General features: G+C 43.3%; 1 protein-coding gene across 1 annotated transcript; it reads right to left on the bottom strand.

The window, feature by feature from the left end:
- Positions 1-3,114: 3,114 nt before the first annotated feature.
- On the bottom strand, positions 3,115-9,251 carry LOC137587856 (dermatan-sulfate epimerase-like protein). Its single transcript, XM_068304525.1, has one exon. It carries the CDS (start codon positions 8,568-8,570, stop codon positions 4,938-4,940), a length of 3,633 nt encoding a protein of 1,210 aa, XP_068160626.1. The 5' UTR covers positions 8,571-9,251; the 3' UTR covers positions 3,115-4,937.
- Positions 9,252-19,630: the final 10,379 nt, after the last annotated feature.

The following is a 19,630-nucleotide window of genomic DNA, read 5'->3' on the forward strand; positions in this document are numbered from 1 at the left end:
TAATTGCAAAGGCACACTGTGACCGATGTCGTATCGACCGTCGCCATCTCCTCGAGACATAAATTACACTAATTAGAGATCACTGACTCATGCTTAATTTAATTAGGTCAAATGAGACACCCTCTAAAAACTCTGACATGTACTCATCTCCTTTCTCTTATACTGCGTCTAACATAAAACATGAAAATGTTCCCCTCGGCTGACATGCCCTGCCTAGACATGGTCCAGGAGAGCGGTAGCTGCGGCGGCGCTTTGACAGGCGGGTTATGGTTTCTGGGTCCCAGTAATGAAGGACTACAGAGTGTGTCATCCAGGAAAGGAGCCTCTCCCTCATCTGTCTTTTGGCCAGCCAGCTGGAGTCAATCCTATACCTCAGAATAACACCAAGCCTCAAACGCTGCAGCGCGGCCACCCTTTGCTTTAACAGGCAGAAACAGCTCATTAAATCACAACAGCGGCTAACCCTTTCCATAACTGACTCGGTAAACTCACATAAGTCAGAAAACAGCTAAATTTTGTGTTTTTCCCTTTTGTCTCAGTTTCCAGGCTTACGTGTCATTCTGCTAATTTTTTGCACAGCTAGCAAACCGCAGTGTTTGAAATAGGAGAAACAGAGGTGCCCTGAATGTAGTAACACCAGAATGGCTCGATTTCCAAGAGTCAGGAAGCTCCATCTGCCGTGCAAACTGTCTGTGAAATGCAGGGGATTAGCCGAAATGTCAAGGGAGACAGGTTAAGCTGACAGGATATCAGTTTGAACCTACTGAAGGGGTCTAACATCCAAAGTCAAAAAGTCAGAAACTTCTCTAAGATAAGTTCTCAGTCACGGGGTCACAGCATGTTGCTAAGTGAGGAAAATTCAATTTCCACAGACTTTCATTTGACTTTCGGGAGACAGGGGAACGGTCAGAAATGCAAAGCTCTTGGGCGTAAAAGAAACGGCACTAAAACGACGTCTGCGAATAAACAAACTGAACAAATTGGACCTCGAAATCCTTGCATTTTACTCGCAAATCCTTAGAGAACATAATACTTCTATTAGCTCTGCATTTAATGTGGAATTATCTCTTTTTGTCAAATTCAGCTGGTGATTATATATTCTGTCAAACTGGAAACAAAAAAGAAGAAATTGGCAATGAGGACTCTAATAAGCCTGAAGGAGTGTGTGTATGTGTGTGTTTGTGTGTGTGTGTGTGTGTGTGTGTGTGTGTGTGTGTGTGTGTGTGTGTGTGTGTGTGTGTGTGTGTGTGTGTGTGTGTGTGTGTGTGTGTGTGTGTGTGTGTGTGTGTGTGTGTGTGTGTGTGTGTGTGAGTGAGCGTGCCTCAGTATGGACGTTTGCCTGAAGTGAAATTTAAAATGCTTCATTTGGTGTTATTTCCTGTGCGCCATAAGACCAGACTGGGCTTCATTAGCAGTTGCTGCTGCGCTATATTGCAACGGAAGATCCCATTTTGACTGTGGAAAGCATTCGCCATCAACTGCAAATTGACAACGCGGAATATTTCCTTGCAAGTCGACCCTTATTAGTAGGGGTTCCTGGGATCCGCATCTCTCCATATCCAAACACAGCAGTGTCATCAGCAAGTAATTTTGAACAGCGGGACCTCACAGGCATTTCTCTACCACAGAGGAAATGACTCGATAAAAAGAGATCGGTGTCACCGGTTGCTTACACCTTATCAGCCAAGACTGAGCACAACCCAACCTGCCCAGTCCTACTTGTCAAGTCCTGCATGTCAGAATTCATATTCCAGTTTGGAATCTCTCCACAAATGTGGGTGCCACCCATCACCAGGCTAATTTTTCAGCACACGGACGTCTATAGCATCAATAATTACCCCTCTCCAGGATATCAGGGTGCTCTCTGAGTGATGGCGGTTGCTGCAAAGGTTAATTAATGAGCAGTGGCAGCAGCGACGGCTGCCGGCGAGGGAGAAACTCTCCGGGGTTTTGGATTCACCGGCGGCAAAAGATAAAGGTGGACTAACCAAAGGAACGGCAACTTAGATGAAATTGAGTCCCCTTTTTTCTATCCGGATAACCTCCATGTACTTAATAGTCTGGGAAAGCTACCTGATCACTTACCAAGCTGCTGATTGGAATTAGATTATAATAAAGCTTTTCATCGTTCAGTCTAAAAACCTCTTATTCCGAGCGTTGATTTTATATCGCATCACACATCAAAGATAATCTACCTAAAGCAAACTAGGTCTGCAAATCTGCTTCTTGTGATCAGACATCAAAAGGTTTTGCATCAAGCATGTTTTCCTCTGCGTGTTGCTGATGTCGGCAGCGTTATTTTCAGACGGGGAACCCGACACAGCATCTTTATCTTTCACGTTTTTGAAAATATATCATTAAATTCAACTGTAAACCTTCAAAGATTATTTACACGTGATTTAAAGATGCATTTTTACGTGAAAGTCACGCCATCTGTTACCTCGAAACACATTTCTGCACACATATATTGTTAGAATCGAGCTGGTTATTGATATTGAGTTTATTTTTTTTGCACCAATGGCATGATTAAAGCTACAGGTTACACATCGTGAGAACAGGACTTACAGAATCCTCCCTTCAAACCACTTACCTAAGCTTTTGTTCTTTTTTTGTGTACAATGTGCCTCGACAAGTAAGGATTAAACATAGATGATCCTGCCAAGTATTAGACTGTTACATGAAGGATCAGGAACAAATGACTGATTCATAGAGACCCATCGGAGACATGCTGTCTTTTTGAAAGCTCATCAGTCGGTTCATGACTTAAGAATTCCCTTAAGTACGTGATAGTTTCGTCCACATCATCCCTGCAAGCAATGACGATCCTGTCACCCAGTAAAAAGGAGATTTAGCTGCTGAATATCTGCATGGTTAGATGTTGACCTAATCACTAACCACAAAGCTCATTACCTACCCCACCCCTTCTCTTCAATTTGGTGAGGACAAGTTGCACAATCCAATTCTTTTCTTTCTTTTGCTCTTTGTCATTTTATTTATATATATATATATATATATATATATATATATATATATATATATATATATATATATATGTATATACTGTATATTCACGTGGTATATTGTAAGACAATTAATCCAAACGTAGACTGGTTGCCAATATATTTATGAATTTATTATTTTCTTTACACTTTCTCCACTTCCTGCTCCAGAGCCCACAGATAGCCGTCATGAGGAAGTGATTGTAATTCAAGGCCACAGAAGCAAGGAACCATATCCCAACAAGCAAATACAAAACAGAGTTGGTAACAGGATTGCAACACCAAAGTGAAAGCATGTCTGCCAAACCTACACATTCAAAGGCCACAAACATCAAATGGGCTTTCCAGGCAGTCGAGGGTTTCAGTGTTCATGGAGGAGAAACAAACAGTTCCAGCTGAGGAACGACGGGTACATTTCAAGCAGAAGTGTGTTTCGTCTGTGTACAGAGTAAAGGAATTGAGTGAGTCATCTGTTTTTTACATGTGACCCATTTACAGAACTATTTTACGCAAAAAAGAGCATCAAAGGTTAACATGACGCGTATAATTTTGCCAAACAGCGTAACGCCGCAGACTAGACATGGTCTCTGACTTTTTTTTTTCTGCACTTAAACTCAATATTCATTGCCTGTTCGGCAAACGGTTTGCTGAACTCTTTAAAGACAAAACCCCAAAGATCATTGAATATCTGATTGACCAGGACAACAAATGGAAACTTGTGCAGATAGCTTTTATAGTGAAGACAGCACTGCCATAAAAAAAAAAAAACTCAGTTGTGGCATTTTTGCAGATTAACATGAGTTGCTGAGGGGGATGCTTTGGAAATTGCTTTGACTCGAAATGTGTCAAGTCTGACAGGTTTTCTTTTTTTCCCTTGTTTGATCCCTATTAAGCACTTCTCTCTGATCTAATTCAATAAATGCCAAAGGGAGTTATAATAATCATATTCACTCCTGATCCTTTGGGATATAAGTCTTTGGAACCCATAAATACTTCTAACTTTCTTTCTTCTAGACATTATATCTTCAAAGGTTTATACATCTTCGGGGGGTTTTACATTTCTGAGCTAATCGAGCATATACAGTAAAGTTTAGCTTTGGAAAATGCACTCAATCCCACATACAATCAATAAGAAGTCCCCGTGAAAGTGCAAAGCCACCCAACTCTCATTCAAATAAAATCAACCAACATAACGAAAATTAAACCCATAACATTCACCACTACCGTCTTTTTTTTCTCTGCTTCACAATAAAGTTTATAAATTGCAGCATTTTTTAGATTAAAGGGAAATGGCAGACAGATAATGTGATATTAAATTCATGACAACCATGCTTTACAATGCTCTCCCAAATACTGTCAATAAATACAAAGTCTTATTTCTTAATTTCTCCATAACATTCCTCTTCTAAATCTGTAAATACACCTCGATCCCCACAACAGAAAATATAATGCCAGAAATAACAGATTTTGCTCAAATGTCTCTCTGACATCACAGATTGGGGATTGGGAGAAACTCAATTCCCATGTCTTACTGAATCATATATTAAGTAGCCTGCTCTGAGAAACTCAGCCGTTGTAGGACACTGCAATAACATCAAAATTAGGCTGGGATCCAGTGGTGTAAGACAAACAGGGTCTCAGATCCATTCAATAAAACAGTGCTACAAGTGTGAGGGTTGCAGAGGGGAGATAATAAAACATAAGCTCCCTTCCATCTATTTGAATGTCAAAATCCCATCCCTCAGTACGACACAGTACATAACAAACAAGTACAGGAAATGCACACAAACAGGAGAAAATGCTACCCAACTTTTCATTGACTCATAACATCTTTTAAAATGTTAAATCAGTGCAAAAAAAAATTACCCTAAAGCAAATTTCTGATTCGATGAGACAGTAAACAAGACAGGTCAAAATCAGATGTCCAGCAGCAGGAACTTAACTGGCTAACTTGGTGTAACCCAGCCTCTTCATCACGCTCCCACACACATCCTCAATTAGCCTGACATCTTTTTGAGGCATGTTCTGTCTCCATTTGTTAATGCTGGCAGGTGAAATGTTTCCTTCATACATCAGGTTGTACAGGTTTGTGGAGGTGGTGAACAGAAGCTGGTTGAGGGCCTCCGGCGAGACCGGTATGCCAATGAATGTGTGAATGCTCTCCGCCGTCTCCTGCGGGTAGTTGACCACATCCTCAAACCTCACTTGGAGGTAGGACTCCTCTGGGAGGCCCTCGCTGACCCTCAGCACTGCTGCGGTGTGAGCCAACCACAGATGAGACAGGATGAGGATGGGGTTTGTCTCTGAAAGCTGCAGCAGAGTCTGAATGGTCTTAAACTCCGGAGCAATAGTCAGACACCCTTCGCTGACGGCGTCCTCCTTGAATATCAAGGAAATGTGCTGCGGGATATTTTTGAGGGAGTAAAGGCTGGGTTTGCTGTTATAAACCATGAGATAAATCCATGCCCGGGGGTCTCTCACCACGTAGATTGTCCTGAGGGAGGGTCCAACAGCCTCCTGAATGAAAGGCAGTTTGAGCGCCCAGCTTCCACTCTGCATATTGAGCACCACACGGGCATTAGGGAACTCCGCCACATGGCGTCTCATCTCCCTGACATACTCCGCATCTCTGTCCACGCTAGCTCTCAGTTTGCCTTGCAGCTCCGAGTTCGACTCTCTCCATCTGGATCTTTTCTTTCTGTCCCTCGAGGGCCCGGCTCTCTGGGCCTGTTTGACCCGGCTGCCCTCATCCAGCTGAATGTTTTGCAAATACATCCTGGTGTTGTAGACCAGCGAATGCAGCCAGCCGTGAATCATTTTAAACCGTCCGTTCACGGCGTCTGATCTGGACCACTCGCAGGCGTCGACGAGGGAGTCGAACTCAAACTCGGTTTCGGGAATGTCAACGTGCTCGGTAGGAACACGAATGTAAACAAAGTCAGAATTATTGAAGAAAAGGTGCTTGAGAATATCCGAACCCGATCCAGGAAGGGTTGTTATGAGGACGGTGGGCAGGGGTAGCCGGCTCTCCTCGTACAATCTAATTTGTTTGCTTACTTCACTATTGGCCCCCGCGTCTTTCCATTTGACCCCACAGAGAAGCCGATCACAGCTGTTAGACACAAACAACAGCGCTGAAATCCACAGAAGGAGCATAGAAAGGAGGGCGTAACGCATCAGCCTGCTGAACCACCCGTAAAACTTCCTCTGCAAGGTCAAAAACCCGATGATCACGCACAGGATGATGCCGGCGACCACATTGACTATGAACCCCAGGTCAAAAAGCTGATTATCACTGCTGATTTGTTTGGGGATGAGTTGCGTCCCAAGGCCATATCGAGTGATTTGATTTCTGTCCTCAACTTTACAGTGACCCGCAAATCCCAAATAAGACAACCTAGCTCCTATATCTTTATAGTTTGTAGCAATAGATATTATCGTCTCAGTGTTATTTATGGTTAAAGATAATTTTGCACCGTTTTTGTTATTATCTATGAATTTAGGACTCGCCACTTTCACATATGGTCCATGAAACACATACGCTATTCTGCTGACTGCGCCTGTCATTTCAAAAGTCACATTTACATACTGCGTCCACCTCATTTTAAACTCCGCCGCCTGCTCTGCCTCCTGTATCCTAGTATCTGGGCTTTGACCCCGGCTGTCGAACCAAAACATTTTATAATGGGCATCCCACACATCCATCATCGCACCGTTATATCTGCCCATAAATCTGAAAGGTACGTATTTAAAGTCAATGTCTAGATTGTGGAAAAATGCACTGAGGGATGTAACAGGTGAATCATCCCACTTCTCCACATGATCGAGTACCAGCAGAGTCTGGGAGTTGAGCAGAACCAAGGCTCTGAACACACTCTTTAGTCTCATAGCAGGGGAATAAGCTGAGACCGCTTCCCCGCTCACAAACATGGTGTTCATGTGCGAGGAGGCGGCAATCACCTCACCTCTGACATCGCCCAGTCCTTTCTCAGTCCATCGCAGCCACTTTGCACACTCCCCTAACTGACCCTCCCACGGACTGTTGCATTGGCTGGTGGGAGATGGACTAAACACCAAAACATTATTAAGAAAGGTGTACTTTGGACCATAAAGTGCTTCAGACACAAATACTTGCCCGTTAGGAGCAAACGTGAAAGAGTTCTGATCGGGGTGCTCGTGACCTGGGTTAAAGCTTTTCCAGCTCTCCGCCCAGGAGTAAGGCTTGTCGTGGACAATGTCGTAGACCGCACGGCCACCCAGCTTGCCAGACTTAAAGGAAACAAACGTATTCCCCTGACCAATAGGCAACCCTGCGCCATAGGTAACCACACCCCAGTTTGAGAAAATATGCATCCTAGCTCTGCCAAAGACCTGAGGAGGCTGCGGCGTAAGGTGATGGTTGTACCAGATGTACTCTGTGTGGAGTGTAGCCCAGCGCTGGGCGGTTGATTGTCCCATAGGACCGTCCTTTGGTCGGTGTTTCCTAATTTGTTGAGCCAGCCAGTTACCCGTTCCGTTCCTCATGACGAAAGTGTCGAGAAAAACAAGCTGACTCTCCGGACCGTAAAACCAGTTGTAGTTGGAGTCGGCGATGCCAATGGTTCTCTGGAACCCTGGCAACAGAGTGGCGTAATAAAACCAGAAGTGTCCCTGCAGCCAATTGTTCTGCAAGTTGTCAATGTTGAAGTGGCGCTGAGCTAAGAAGACATACTGTGTGATGGACTTGGCTGTGTAGCTCCCGTAGGCAACCCCCTCATCCAGAGAACCATCGACAACGTGATTGAGCAGAAACATATTTTTCTCCATGTAGTTCACTGCCACTTGTTTCCAAATCATTGACTCTGGGTTGCCGTGTGACCCAAGCACTATTGCACCAATCAGGATGGCTAAAATGTTCGTGGTTTGGTGATTATGGAGGTACTGCTTACCCCACGCCCTGCACTTTGAGAGCTCATAGAGTTCCTCCGTTTCAGAGCGCATTTTCCTGAGGTAAACTTCCCTCCGCTGTCCATCGAGGTACGAGTAGATAAAATCAAACGCAATAGCAAACCCAGTGAGAGAGTGTGCTGCAGGGACCTCGTCCTTAGGGGCACTGGTCACCTTCCAGTCGGGGTACTCAGCCATCCTATCCATGAACTTGATAAGAAACTGCAGAGCGGTGGAGTCGTCTGGGGAGAGCAGGCAGTAGAGAGCCAGAGGAGGCAGATTGTTCCCATAAATCTCATTCCACTTGCTTGTAAACTCCTCGTGTTTCGCAGGGGGCATGTAAAAGGCGGCGTTGGACAACATGGTGAGCGCAGCTGCCCGGATGACTTTAAATATATGATTGTGGGTGGTGAAGGCTCTTTGCCTCAAGTGCAGCACGTCCACTTGGCTAAAATATAGGTTGGGATGTGAATCAGCAGACATGAGTTTCCTTTTTTCATTCGCTCTGTCTTGCGAGAGGTTGACCTGCGGCAAATCACCCGTAAAAATGTCTCTGTCGGTGGCATTGAAGACCCCCGCAAAAGCTGTCCCCGCTGCCAACAGCGGAAGCAGAAAAACACAATATATAATCCAGTTGACCGCCATGCTGCTGGGCAGGTGGGAATCAATGTTACTGGGTTTTAAAATTCAGAAAAATGACTGTTAATGTTCTACAACTTCAGGTGTTATTTCAGAATAAAAGTCCACATGAAATATGTTTTTCTGTGTCCATAAATCGTCTTTACAAGACAGCTGAGGCAACATTTAAGTCCCATGTATGATAGAGAAGAAGAGAAAAAACTTTAGTGCAAAAACAAACGCTCTCCATATCCACTTGTGGCAGTCTTGTTATTTAAAAAAAAAAAAGACATTAAATACATGTCTCTTGGTGGAAAGATGTCTCCTCTCTGTTTTGAATTACCTCAAGAGAGTGAGGAAAAAAAAGAAGTCCTTAAGCTTGCGTGATCTTTCCGTCTTCATGGTACAACCGGTATCTCCCTCCTTCTGCGTGCGCCACGAACTCATATCGATCCCCTCCCCGGGAATATTTCCTCTCAGACAACGATCAGTCAGCCCCAGTCTGTGTCCGGTCCAATCACAGCCACCCAAGGGCACCGTGCGCAGCCCGATTGAGCCGCAACATCCACGGACATGAGCCTCAGGAAAACGCGCATCTCCCCGGATAACATTGTCTGGTTCCACCGCGGACACCCCGAAACTGGATGCTGCCTAAAACTGCCAACTCCTCACCGGTTAATCGATCCGTCCTGCTTTGTAAAAGTCCGGCTGTATTTCTCTTCTCTCCCACCCACCCCCCCCCCCGACCCCCCTCCTCTACTCCCGTTTTCCTTATCTTCCGTGATTAGTGAAGTCTGGAGAGAGGAAAGTTGTCGTCACTCCTCAAGTATTCAAAGAATGAGCCGTGATCCGTGTCCGCGGGAGAGCAGCCGATCAGGCTCCCAGATGTTGAACGCTCCAGATGTTGCGCGCGTTTTACGCGCGTTTGCGTCTGCGGGGATATATTAGTGTATCCGTATTTGAGACGCATCTAACCAAGTGTGCGTGTCTCCGGGAAGCGTCTCCGTTGTGTCCTCCACGACTGTTCAACACAGTCAGTTTGATTGTTTTCCCCCCGCACTGAATGGAAAATTTCCACTGGACAAACTGTAGAGGGAGCCGTGGCTTCAGAAGCGCAGCTCCAGCTCTGTGGGCAGGCGTGGAGATTCGTTTCATGAAACCCCTTTTTTCTCTTCCTCCCAGGACATCTAATAGGTCAAGTTAAATAATGTCAGGTTGTTTTCCTGTTCGTTTAAAGTTCAGGTTGAAAATGCAAAAGCAAACAAATGGTTAGAATAAAGTTTAAAGGCCCGTTGCGTGAATCTTTCTTTATTTGATTAGAACAATTAACAGCATTTATTTTCTGCACATCTGCATTTATTTATCACTGAAATTACATTTTTGGCCGTGAGAGGAAGTTGCACCTGCAGGGAAAACCATGCAGACAACAAGATAGACAATTCAAACTCCAATCAGAAAGGTCAGAGGTCGCGATTTTAACCCCGACCCTGAGAGGAAGTGACAATCAACACTACAGTATTTTAAGACTAAAAAAAAAAATCTGTTTAATATGAAGCAGCACTGATTTCCTACATGCTTTCTTTTTTGTGCAAATGCAGTACATATTAAAATAAGAACTATTACAGGCATATTTTAAAAATAAAGTTAGAGTAAAATGTCGTCTTTTTTTGTCTCTGTACAACATTTCATCGTCGGTCTCGGTTGCATGTCTTATAGTGCAGCTCCCGAGGCAACTGAAAATCCTTTGAATAACCTCAAAAGCCTCTTCCCTCCGAGAAACGTGTGACATTTGCCTGCCCTCGTGCTTGGCACGGTGCTCTCATTGATCACCTCGTTTCTGTGTATATTAGATTCCATGCAGCATCTTCATCTAATGATGGATTGCTTTTTATACTCTCTGCTCACAAGTGTCTTCTGCAGCATGCTATCCCACAGAGACCTCTGCTGCATGGTCCTTTTTTCTTCTCCCCCCCCCCCTCCACAGTTTAAAAGCACACGCCAGAGGCACGCAGTTGGCCTTATCAGGACCGCTGCAGGAAACATGCACACTAATCTTTTTTTTTTTTTCCGGACACAAGTCTTCCATGTGAAGAAGAGTTGCCGCATAAAAAAAGCCTCCTATATTTGAACAGCGATGATAATCTTGATCTCACATCAGTCGAATCGCTTCATACGCGTGAGGATTATATTCCAGGAATCAGTGAGAGGCTCGGATGCTCTGTGAACAACTTGATGATTTTTTTTTTTTTTAAACTTTAAGATTACAGAAACGACCGGACTTCTCAGAACGCGATCATGTGTCGTCCCACAGCATCAGCTGCCCGGCCTTCAAAGGAACAAATCACCACTGATTTGCTTTTTCATATCTTTAGATTCAGTGAAAATCAAGCGGTGTGGTAGCGTCTGTAACTGCATAGCGTAACTGGCTTCATTTCCTTGCTAACACTCATTTATTCGGACCAACTGTGGCACATGATGGCAGTAAGAATTCAATTTCAAAGCAGATGTTCCACTTTTTTCATGAGGAAATACAACAAACACAACAAAACGCCGCTTCCTGTCTTGGTCGTTTCCTAAAAATGAAAGTACTGGAGAGTCTGTCGAGTGACATTTACACACTCTATAGGTGCCTCACAGTTAGTATAGGTGTTCCAGGAGGTGTAATGACGTCACTGCATTTCAGCTCTTGCCGTGGCAACAGCAGCTCAGAGGTAAAAAATATGGAGAACCAGAAAGGTGACACAACAGGTCAGTTTGGGGTGGGGTGACATTATAGAGAGATAGCATTGCATTTCTTTTTGAAAGCTGTTTAAGCACATTGTCCTTTAGGCTGCGTCTCACTCACTGATGTCAAGGCTCATATTTCTTCTCTAGAAGTTCAGCTTTTGTGATCGCCAAAAATTATCGCCCCGACCGCTCAGAGACGGATGAACTTTGTGAAACGTATTTTTGAAACGCTCGCTCTTCCTCGCCCCTCCAACTTTTAATGCGTTTGACTACAGCTACTTCGATTCTCAGTTATCGTGTTATGCATTGCCAGTAATCAGGGCACCCCTCTGATGTTCATTTCATGTTTCTCAGTGGTGCGCGTGGATTTGGTTCACAGTGAGTTCAACCTTCGCTTGGCGAGAGCTGAACACTCCGCGGAAGCTCCTTCCAGCTGCAGTCTTGCTATTCAGACTCCAAATTTAAAAAATAAGAGCGAAGAATGAGGTGTTTTTTTCAGTTTAAATTGGTTTTTGTTTCCTTGATTTGACTGAGTCCTCGATCTTATCTTGTCATAACTTACCAGATTATAATTCTGATGCAAATTAAAACACTTGAGAAACACCATTTGGAGAAGTCTGATTTTTAAAACCAACTATAAGCAAGCGGTGTGCACCCCTACGTCGTGTGCTCTACCCAGACTCTCACTCCCATTAACTGCCCATCTGTTCAACCTCCATGTTTCTCAGCAGAGTACTTTTGACTAATTTGATCTTCATTTAGTTTCCTGCGCTTGCATTATGTCTTTCACCGGAAAATCACTCCTCGGAAATCGAAGTGAACGGGTTACCTGCGGCACACAAGCACCATTCACCAAATGTTTACCCACAAATTTCCTGGTATAACTAATCGATAATTAGAACTATGCACATATTGATTCCCATCTAGATTTCTCATGGAGATAAAGTTGAAGTGAGGTTCTCTAATTAGAGGCTGGCTTAGCGTGGAGAAGTGATTGACTGATGTCAACCGTAGAAAATCTTAAACTTTAATCTCCATTCCACAACAGCTTGGGAGCTGAGATTGTGGCATGAGAATGTCTGATGAGAGGAGATAAGTAGTAAATTGCCAAGAAAGTTGCGAATGGAATGAATGCACCTATGATTGACAGGTGGCACCGAGCATTTCCTGTAGCTCTCCAGCTGTTTACACTGAGTGTTTGACGCTTTGTAAATCACGGCTGTGCTTTGCTGAGTTAAACAAACCTCCAGCCGTACATATGGAAAGGAAACAGTGTGAGTCAATGCCCTTATTAAAAATATGCCATGCTGGGAGCAAAAGGAGGTGGGAACAGGGGTCTTGAAAGACTCCCCTCTTTCTCAGCCCTGCAGAGAATTTCAATATCCGCCTAGAGTCTTTGGTCGCTCAGCGTGGCCGCGTCCTGCATCCAACCCTCTGGTTTGGAGGCAGAAAGAAAACTGGCTCCAACTGTTGGAGTCTCAAAGACAGTCTCCCTGCCACGAGAACGACTGTCAATCACAGGAAGTGAAGACACCGTATTCCCAAGGTGCGTTCAGAGTCACGGCGGTCCCCTCAAAATCATTAAATCTACTCATCCAGAGAATAAGAAGCGCTTTACCTGATGAGCCTGAAAATGTTACCTCTTGATGCAGAACAACGAGCCATAATAAAGGTAATATCCACACACAGATGGAAAACACCGCGGTGATGTATGAAATATTCTTGTGAGCTTTGTTTATCGAGTCATGGCGCAAAGTTTCCGGAAAAAAAAAGGAAAGCAGGGAATGAAACCTGGAACTGTTCACGGTTCCTCTATTGTCATTACACCTGTTTTGAGGCTGTGAAAAGGTGCAGCCCTCGTCGTCAGAATATAATGTCTTAACATATGAAATGCTCAAGGATGAGCCTCCCCGTGTAAGTAGACTATCTCGTTGTGCTGCTTTGTTCATTTCTTGCAGCTATGTACAGTTACAAGGCTCCTTACATGCCAAAATAGCATTGCTGTGTACTGTTAACACATTTTTATGCTGTAGTACTTTAATGTGGTGTTTCATATTTGTAGCTTGATGTTAACGGCCGCAGCATGTTGTGTTACAGTGCCGACTGCATCTGTCTGATGTCCTTAAAACCCGCCGCTTAAAGCGGACCGATATCCAAAGCCGTTTATATTTGCCGATGCCGTTTCAATCCCATCAGCGATCATTCATTTTCGTTTAGCACATCACCTCTGTCATTTCCATTCTGTACGTTTTTCTTTGGATGTTTACCAGTTTGCACATCAACTCATGACATTTGCATACTCGTATGGTTTCTGTCAAATGGAAACAAAAGATGGTGGTTTACATTGAGAACATCAGACGAATGGAAATGTCAGGTAGTCGTGTTTGCTTTAAAATATTCTGACATGAAATGTTACTATGCTGGCAAAGAGGAAGCCCCATGTGAGCACTGCCAGCAAGATGGTCCTCGGTTTTGTTGTCATGGTTCGCCAGTTTCCTGAAGCATCCTCCTTGGGGATCTCGAAGCGTTCCCAGGCTGGATGAGATATAAAGTCCCTCCAGCAAGTTCTGGATTTACACACTCCCACTTGGACAGTGCTGGTAAACCTCCAAAGGGAGGGCCGGAAGGCATCCTATGCAAATGGCCAAAACTGGCTCTTTTCTAATCTCCTCCCCTTTCTCCAAGATTTACCCAAAGAAGGAAGCTCAGACTGGCCACCTCCTCTTTTTTCCCCAGGTACTACCCAGAGACGGCAAATGGAAAGCTTTTCCTTCTGTTTCAGATCTCTTTTCTCCAGGATTGTCCGCTACAATGCCTGCATCACTGCTGCCTCCACCTCAAACTACCCGTCCTCGTGCTCCAGTGTCAAGACCCCTGATGTACTTCAAATCCTCAGCTTGAGGCACCCCCAACCGGGAGGGAGTAGTCCAACAATTTTCAGCGGAAAAAAAAACTATGCTCTCAGACTTGGAATGCAATCCTTTTTCACGCAGGACTACAAAGCAGTCCAGTGTGTGATGATCACAGCCTCCGGGTTTGTTTCTAATGCATACCAGGAGGCTCGCAAAGGGGGACTGAAACTATTGATTAAATGTCACTACACAATATAATGTGTATTATTAAGTGTTTGTCAACGAAACTGGCCTATTTTCATTCCATATGTAGCTGCTAGAACATTCCAGCCATGTCTCTCATGCTGAAGAGGACCTTGTTGAGGGATACGGATGCAGGACCCGTTCTGAAGACCACATACTGAATAAGTATTCTTCCTGTTGGTTGCCATTACGCCACACCCTTTCTCTTCAGCGGTTCTGAAGTATCGGCATTGATTAGCTGTTGTGTATACGACGACTTTAAACAGGCTCTTGCAATTCAAATGAAATTACGCTCAGCCGCTGCATAATGTCTAATCGCGCATCGCAGCTCCTCATTTGCACCCGAGCAGCGCTATAGAATATTTAACCTTCTCCATGAATGTTGGGAACAAATAAAACTTACCGCTGTGAGACAGTGGAGATAAAGGTTACACACTGTAATGGCGACGAGCACAGGGGGGGGGGAAGTAAGCTCTCAATGCACCAACACACACCGGGAAAGACTCACAACCAAATCAGCCCAAGATCCACCGCCCTGAAGAAACATTAAAGCTAATAACCTCACAGAGAAGAGAAGGAACCAACCAGAGCCAAGAAAACACAAACCCCAAGATAAAGAAGTTCATCTCCTAAAACCAACCTTACATGTTTGCAAAGTTAAACTTTCATTTTGTACTTTCAGGAAGTCATTTTTTTTAAAAGGCAAATATTATGCAAAATACACTTTGTTATTCTTTTTTCATAAGAATTACCTGACCCTGACTACAGACGCCCCAGGTGTTAGAAATGACCATTTTTATTTTGCATGATTTTTGTTTCCGCCAGTTTTTAAAAGGTTTGTATTGGTTTTGGAAACGTGACATGTCGTTTGGAAGGAAACAATGGGAAATACTACGTAACCGTAAATCATAGGACACAAAGTAGACTAATGTTTAGGGGGAAGTAACTGTAGGATACGATGCTGTGATACAAAATTTACATTTAAAATGAGATGAGAGGACCAGGATCATATTTACTGACACAGGTGATGCCGATACGAACACTGTTCCAGTCCTCTGAGGTGTACAATACCTTTTCAGGATGCAAATTGCAGCATCCCAACAGATAATGGGAATCTTTTTTTTTTTCTTTTTTTTTTAAATCACATTTTCATGAGTGGCGACAGCAAAACAGATGAAGATTACAAAGTCTATTTAAAATACAGAATGAACCGAGCAGGCAGCCAATTGAAGCTCTCAGTAGTCGCCGCCACCATCACAATGCAGGACCTTCTCTGCTAGGATTGATTTTATGCCGTTTTGCCATTTGCTGATGCTGCTATGCAGATATTGGTTTGTGCAACGCGACACACCGACTCTGCACAGGAGTGAATCAACACACCTCAAAAGTAATTCCATCGCCAAAGAGTGACACGCGATTTTTTTCTCAGAGGGCGTCAATTGAAACACGCCGCCCGTTTCTAATACATCATTTACTACCAGTGTTGTGGTTTAGCTCTTTGCAAGTGTGTCTTTGTCTCCCGCTATTTCTCGTTACTTCCAGAGATTCGTGGGATTAATCCGACGCCGCCGACGCAAGTCGTCTCTTAACGGCAAACACATCACAGTCTCCCAGAGAATCCGTGTTCTCCTCGGTGCACATTATTCAAATGGCTTTTCTCGTGGTTTGGGCTCCGTATCCCTTCTGCTTCTGCGGCTGACATGTCACTGTGAAGCAGGGGAATTGGAGATGAGTGTCTAGTGTCACTTTTGGCAGCATCCAGAGGGAAACTGCAGTGCCTCTGAAAAGGGACTAAAGATGAGAGGCAGTGCAGAGATAACTGCCTGCTTCATATCGTGCACAGTTTTGGCATTAGAGCACATATCTATTCCACAGCCATCACCAGTGGCCCGGCTCTCTCTCGGCTATGAGTGATGCCCGCATGCTGGTGTGTGAGAGCCTGGCAAATATTCATGAGACTATGTGGCCACTAATTAAAGTCCATAAGCAAACGAAATTCAAGTTCATTGGCAGTTCACAGCAAAGTGTCGTATTGATTTCCTGTTCTCTATGCTATGGCTGGAGAATTCTGAATGGTGAACTTCGGGCTATTTTCGCTTGTTTTTGCAAATAATAGTCCCCTCAAGAAAGTTGAAATGAATAGTCAGGCCACAAAAGTTTTATATCACACTTTGTGTTCTCAGGAGCATTTTTTACCGTCTGGAGGAAAATATCTGTTTTCATTCAGCCATGCAAGCAGCGGTCATTCTAGACTTTCGTTGAACCGCTTGATCCCCAAAATTGTTCATCTAGCGCCACCTGTAGGTAATTGGTCCTCTTGTTTTATAAAGGCATTCATGGCTTCTGGATAATAGACCAGAAAAACTGATGTTCTTGGATATTTGGATTAACTTTAGATTCAGATAAACACACACACACACACACACACAATCTGTCTATCCATCATCTCGATGGATAGATGCATAGATAGACAGCTATAGTATGTAGTATAATTATATAGTTTGCTGGTTGGCAAGAGAAAATATATTAAAGTGTCATCTCCCTGTTTTCATTTCCATCTGTCTTGTGATGTTTCCAGCATGTCCTCACTGCCAGACTGCCATAATTTTCTGTCAGGCAGACAGAATAAAGCTCGGAGGGCTGGACTGAAGAATCATCGCTACAGCCCAGACAGACTCGGACTTCAAACAGCAACCCTGTTAGGAGTGACCAGCAGCAGAATGCTCTCTGCATAATTCTCTGGCAAAGGCAAAAAAAAAAACCCCTCATGCTTCCTGTTTGCTCATATGGAAAGTTGGACCGCAAGGTGATCCGATGTTCCTGCACACATTCTGTTTTACACGATGCTCCTAATACAATTTAAATACATTTGATTCTGTGATTGTGAGCCATTTTAATAAATTGTGACTCTATACACCTTGGAAATAAAATAATGCACAGCAACTCCTGTCATGAAGGAATTCTGTAATTTCTCAAGTTTAAAATCGCTTCGGTGAAGTCCAGGTGGAAAAGATAAGGACACAAGATTTCCTGCTAAGATGTGTGTGTGTGTAGCATACTGAGAATATTGAGATTAAACACACACTTTGATGAAAAATGGAATTATGAACACAGGCTTGTCCTCGCTGAACGACGCCTCGACTAGAAAAGGAACTGCCTTCTCCAGCCTTGAAGTAAATCCCTTGACATCTCCTGGTGTGATTTGTAATTAATTCCGAAGTTTCTTGCAAAATACACGGAAACTTTCCCCTCAAAGGGAACATCCGTTTGACTGTGGCGTGTGACTTTTAAGTAAATGTCGCAGCTCTGCTGCAAAATGAAACCGAAATCGACTCGGCTGCCTTTTGGTAAAAACACATGATGCTTTTCTGTCTGAACGTCGATGCCTGTTTGACCAAATAAGGCATCTGATTGAATGAATGCATCATTCAAGGATTCGTATTGCCATTGCTTTCACCAGCCTTTTCCTCCCACTGGTATAAAACTGCACTTGTCTGGCACTTCTTATTATAACAAACTGTATTTAGTAATTAGCATAGATAATCTCGGTCGTCCATATCAATGACGGCATCAGCTGAAAACACGGCCATCAAACACATTTTCTGACTCAGACAAATGCACAAATGCTAAATTGGCTCGAGGTCTTCTTGCTGGAAGTCTTCTAGCCGATCTGTCCGTCAGACAATCACATGACTTGTATTTCAGATTGCAAATGGAAAATTTGATGCTCATTTATACTGCAGCTGATAGACAGTATGTACGTACAGCATACTGAGAGGCCATTAAATAAATAAATAGATGCATTCATACTTTTTTGCCTTTTTTCTTCTTTTTTTCCATTGCACGCAGTTCTTGCTTGAGTTAGAGCTACACTGCCCCCTAAAGTCTTCTAATGGTACTGCTATTTTTCGTTGTAAATGTTAGCTCTCAGAAAATATCCAACACCCAAACCGATCTACCAATCCAATGTTGCTTCATCCACATTTTAAATACATCAATGTGTAAAGCCAACTGGGTGATTACTATAACTTTCTATAGAATGTAAAAAATAAAAAAAAAGTCTGTCTTATAGGGTTTTTTTGAACATAGACAAAATAAGTATTTCTCAATTTCCCACACTATTCCTTCAAATTTCCATTATATATCAAAAAGCAGCACAAAAAAAAGACAACCCTGTACATCATCTGTGTTTGAAATAGTTCTCTTTGCAAATAAATCATGAGATCGCTGCACAGACACGACAGATGTATTATTTGTGAGAGGAATGGGTTTTGCAGATTCTGGACATGTTTCCACTCCTGGAGAGAAATTTTCACTTTGCAGATCTGAATTTTTATTCTTTTATCACCAACATCCACATTACACTTCATCTCTTCTTTGTATGCTCTTTATTTCACCGCGGATACATTAAAGAATAATACCGGTGCACCGCTGTTTCAGACTTTCATTTTCATCTTGATTTTTTATTTTTTTTCATGAGCACGATGCGTGTGCATTTTAAAAGAAGAATTACCTAGCAACGTGATTAAAATTTCCCACCGAATAAAACAGACTGTTTGAATGGTCCTATTGAAACAAGCAATGTTGTTGTCAGGTTAATAACAGCGTGTCATTAGCATTTACTTATCATTTTTATGTAAATTTGGCAGTGGAAGTGAGACAGGCCTTTAAAAAGAGCCTCCAACAGACATTTACATCTATTACAATGGCGCTGTGATTTATGCGGCCTGCAGGAGGTGAGTGAAACTAATCATCCAACAGGCTGTCAGCCCGCTCAACCCTTGACAAGGAAAAAATCACATCATGGCCTGCTTGGATTGATTAGCTTCAGGCTCCTGCTTCTTGATTGGCAGCTTCAATTCTGCGCCACTCAGCAGGGTAACATCATATCAGGTGTCAAATTTCTCCTCTGATTGAGCTCCACGGACCACAGCGAGGACAGGGAAGTTGGACGAACTTTGAAAATGTAAGATGTCAGCTGGGGACATGTCTTCAAATATTTCAAACCCTGAATTAAGGAACTTCCAGGATTTATAACTTGCATCGCTTTGACCTACTTTTGCGGCAAATAAATGCATGAATTGTACTTAAACTACTTAGGATTTTTAGTTAAAATAAAGGTCTCTGGTTTCAAGAACAAATATGCATATTTTGGGGGTTTTTTAAGAAAGCAGATGCGGTTCTGAGTTTAACAGGGGGACATCTGCAGAATATAATTGAGCACTTCATTTAAAATTTTTAACACCAAACAGCTAAATAATTCAA

This window comes from Antennarius striatus, chromosome 20 (assembly GCF_040054535.1).
Source record: "Antennarius striatus isolate MH-2024 chromosome 20, ASM4005453v1, whole genome shotgun sequence".
Classification (NCBI taxonomy): Eukaryota; Metazoa; Chordata; class Actinopteri; order Lophiiformes; family Antennariidae; genus Antennarius; species Antennarius striatus.